General features: G+C 38.9%; 1 protein-coding gene across 1 annotated transcript; it reads right to left on the bottom strand.

The window, feature by feature from the left end:
* Positions 1-3,444: 3,444 nt before the first annotated feature.
* Positions 3,445-4,398, bottom strand: LOC114610173 (olfactory receptor 1B1). Its single transcript, XM_028754648.1, has one exon. It carries the CDS (start codon positions 4,396-4,398, stop codon positions 3,445-3,447), a length of 954 nt encoding a protein of 317 aa, XP_028610481.1.
* Positions 4,399-4,694: the final 296 nt, after the last annotated feature.

Genomic DNA, 4,694 nt, shown 5'->3' with positions numbered 1-4,694 from the left:
TTAGGGGAAGGACTAAAGGAGCTGAAGGGAATGGCAACCCCATAGGAAGAAAAACAGTATCAATTAGCCCAGACTCCTCAGATCTCCCAGAGACTAAGCCACCAACCAAAGAGCATACACTGGCTGATTAGTGGCCCCCAGCATATATGTAGCAGAGGACTGCCTTGTCTGGCCTCAGTGAGAGGGCAAATAAAATATACTAGAATTATGCTGCGGAGTGTGTGACACACAGGCTTGTAGCATTATTACCAAGTAGAAGATGTTATAAATGAGCCTCACCTAGTACTTCTGGTGCACAAGACTAAGAGATTTTGTCAGAAGCCAGGGAATGGGAGGTAGAAGAATAAGAAGAACAGAGAACAAGAGGTGTAAAACTTACCCATGATTCAGGGGCAGGATTCAAGAGACAATATACAATTTGTGGGAGATAAAAAGAATAACTTTTTACTTACTGCTTTACACATTGTCAAGTATAACAATATTCTTGCTGTTGATGAGTGCTTAGAAATGCATACATCTGTTTTGTGACCAGTTGCCATTGTAAATATTTCATAAATATATAATACAGTCTTCAGTTGTCAAAGCAATAAAATTGAATTTCAAAAATATGTCAATGCACTTGAGAAAATCCACACCAATGTTACATCTTAATATTTTACAATAAAGTCATGTACATAATAAACATATAAGGAAAGTAGAACACCAACTCTCAATGATGCAAAAACCTCAAATGAAATGACAATATGATAGAATTATTCAGGGTTGATTACAGGCTTGAAGATTCAAAATCCAAAAGCTGTGGATGCATGTGTGCTGGTTTCCACAACATGCTCCATTGGATTAACACTGTGGACTATGGTACAGATTGGAGCTCAGAGAGCCTGTTAGTGATTTACATGGGATGTAATGATGTTCTAGACTCAGATGCAGTTTAAGACAAATACGAACTGAATTTCATTTGGAAAGGCAATACAGTATCCAAGTGAACAGGAGATTCTCAGACTGACAACAACTGCCTTCAGGCAGTCACTTATTCTCTCTGTACTTCATGTGAAGTGGGGGAGGTGAGTAAAAAAAATCTATCATCCAGGCATGATGGCTCATGTCTGTAACCTCAGCCCTGAGAAGACTGAGGCAGGCAGAACAGCAGGTGTTCAAGGCTAGCCTGGGCTGTACAGAAGTGCAAGGCCACCCCAGGCTGCAAAGTAAGACCTTTTCTAAAAGACTAAACCAAATAAATATTATTATCAACTGTCTCATAAGATTTGCAAATGAGGGACTGGGTTGGTCTAGTAGAGAACTAAAAGCAATAACTGACAAATGCTAAGTACTGCATGTGTTACCCATTACTACTATTCAAATGGAAGAAACTTGTGGAAGGACTTTTTAGGAAAAATTCAGTAAATGTCAAAGCACGTAAAGTCAAGACCAATGATCTTGACAGTAGCTACATGATAGAATCATTTGGAAAAATCTTTTTGAAAAACCTAAGCTTTACATAATGCCAATCAAATACAAGTGTCTAGGTTTGGGGCTGAGGCAATATTTTTTTGTTTCTTAAAAGTAAATATAAACCCTACTTTATTACCTTAAAAAACAGCTCCAAGTTCAGGGATCTTTGGAACAGAATCAAGAGAAAGAGTAGCTGGGTCAGGATCAGATTAGGCAGTCAGACTAGCAACAATTCCTTTCTCATTTTCTCCATCTGAATTTCTAGATATTTCTGGTTCCTCCTCCTTCCTCTCTCTCTCTCTCTCTCTCTCTCTCTCTCTCTCTCTCTCTCTCTCTCTCTCTCTCTCTCTCTCTCTTTCTCTCTCTCTCTCTCTCTCTCTCGGATCACATATATGTGCACCCATGTTTGCATGATAGAACACATGCATGCACAAACTTGTAGAAGCCCAAGATTGATGTCAGATGTCTACTTTTGCAACTTACTTTGTTCCATGGGCAGGAAACATAATTTTTAAGATTCACCACATGACTATGATACAGAGTAAACCAGAAAGAACCAGCACAGACAAAAAGAGGAAACCAATGTAACTTATTAGAACTTTACACTATAGGTGCTTATGTAAATAAACTGAGCTTATATAGTGAACCTATTGTGAGGGCCCGTTTCCCTATATTGTTCCTGAAATGTGATAGTAACTTAGAAGACTTGAAAATCCATGTGATATTTGATAATGGACAAGTTCTCTGACAAAATTAGGTAATATACTCAAGTTGATAAAGACTCAAAGTGAAACAAGAACAGTGATGAAGAGAAGTTTGTGTGCATGAGCAATGCCATTTCATGAAAACCAAACATATAAATGAAGTGGTTGCTCCCAACAAACTGTGTAAAAAATTGCTGAAAGTAGATGAATATTTGAGTAGTAAGAAGATATCTCCTAAGTAAATAGGAGAAATGTGGAGATTAAACTTGAATTGCAAAGATCTTGGACTTGACAATGTATCCTGAGATGGATAGGACACCTACAAAAGAATATCCAAGTCAGAAAACTCAGTAAGTAGGGGAAACAGAGATGAAGCCGTGCCTTAAGCAGTGATGCTGAATGTGCCTAAGATCGTTCTACCTCTTTTGGTATGTCTAGGGTATTCTACCTCTTTAGTTATGTCTAGGGTATTCTACCTCTTTAGGTATGTCCTTTGAATACTCAGTAAAGCTGAAAGGTTAACATTGGTGCCTGAATATGGAATTTATCATCATCACCATCAACATGAACGTGTAACTCTATTAAAAGGTGCCAAAGCTTATGCCAATTTCTAGCTACTAGAAAACTAAGCCAAATCATATGTTTCTTCATTATTGAGAGATAGGGAATTTTTTACAATGAAGTACTTAGGTTATGTTATTCTTGTCTATACTTTATTTATAAAGTAAATATTGAACATAATTTAAAATATATAAAGTGGAAATTCAGTATGTGTTCACATTAAACTGACCCATGAACATTGGGGCAGACATGAAATAGAATTATGTTCATTAACTAGAATAAGTAGTGAATTTGCCATTTATCATTGTCACTTCCTTTCTGTGTGCACCAATACATGCTGTACGAAAGCATGACACATTAAGCATCACTATGAGTAATTCCATTGTGCTTGATTTGACTTGTGTTTTCAAAATCTTATCTTCACATTCTTTAAAAACTCTGAAATCAAAGCAACCCAGGTGTAATGATTGAGATATTGTATATCTGATGAAGAAACATGAGGGAGATGTAAGTAAAGGAGGTCTTGTCATATGTGAGAGCTAATGTAGAATGTTCACAATATTATCACAATGAATGTTCACAATCATAGTATAATATTGACATGAGCCAAATTAGGAGCAGCTTCAGTTCCATAGGCTATTGCTTCCTCTCATCATCCCTAAAATGAGCCATGATCAAAATCAACCCAAGCCTGTTCTCTTCCAACTAATATGTAAATTCAATCTACTCAGGAGTCCACTCTCCCCTGACTCAGTAGTCTGTGGAGGGCACCTTTCACATCCTTATTACGGAGACTATAAACAAATGGGTTAGCCAATGGAGTAATGGCAGTGTACATTACTGAAGCCACCATGTCTTGATTGTGGGAGTTCTGTGAGGCGGGCTGGAAGTAAACCCAAACGATTGTGCCATAGAGGAAGCCAACCATGGTAAGGTGGGATCCACAGGTGGAGACTGCTCTGCGGTGACCAGCAGCTGACTGCAATCTTAAGATGGTGACCCCAATTCGGGCATAGGAAAGTATAATAAGGGAACAAGGATCCAGCATGAGAAAGCCACCCTCCAAGAATATGGCCAGCTCGTTGGAATGTGTGTCAGAGCAAGAGGCTCGCAGGAGTGGTCGGTGATCACAAAAGAAGTGAGGAAGTTTAACATTGCCCCCAGCATCTCCAGCCCAACACAGTGGCAGGATGAGTCCAACATGCAGCATAGTGTGTACTATGGATACTGCCCAGCTCAAGACCAGTAAGCGGGCACAGATTTGTCGATTCATCACCAAAGCATAGTGCAGAGGGTCACAGATGGCCACATAGCGATCCAGAGCCATGACAGCAATGACAAGTGTATCTGTGACTCCAAATGCATAAAAGAAAAAGAACTGAGTCAAACAGCGGGCAGCAGGAATGGCTGGAGAATCAGATGCCAGATGAACTAACAGCTGTGGCAGGGTAACTGAGGATAGTCCCAAGTCTATCATGGAGAGGCCACGCAGGAGATAATACATAGGTGAGTGGAGCCTGGAGTCCCAGGAGATGAGCAGTACCAAAGTCACATTCCCCAGTATGGTGGTCAAGTAAATAAATAGGAACAATAGAAAGAGGAAACTGTGGGGCACACCAGCCCTAGAGAACCCAAGGAGCAAGAAGATTGGAGAATGTGATGCATTAGGAGCACAGTTCATGATTAGTAACATTTGCCTGAAACAGATGTTAGGTCAAAACCTAAGTCAGATGTCAAAGGTTAAGAATCAGATCATTTCAACATAACTCAATAATGTCATTTAAGATCCTTAAATATTTAGTTTCAACTCTATATATCCTTCTTCCTCTAATTAAATTTCTTACTTTTATATCTATTTCTCCCCTTATGTCTATCTTTCTAACACATTCTAGAAGCTCATTCCATCTAATCTACACACCTATAAGTCTTTATAAGCTCCTATAATGAGAAATTCTTCATTCTTTCTCCTAAACTGGT

This window comes from Grammomys surdaster, unplaced genomic scaffold, assembly GCF_004785775.1.
Source record: "Grammomys surdaster isolate TR1022 unplaced genomic scaffold, NIH_TR_1.0 126035, whole genome shotgun sequence".
Classification (NCBI taxonomy): Eukaryota; Metazoa; Chordata; class Mammalia; order Rodentia; family Muridae; genus Grammomys; species Grammomys surdaster.
The sequence above is the reverse complement of the archived record's forward strand: the minus strand, read 5'-3'. Positions and strand labels throughout refer to the sequence as shown.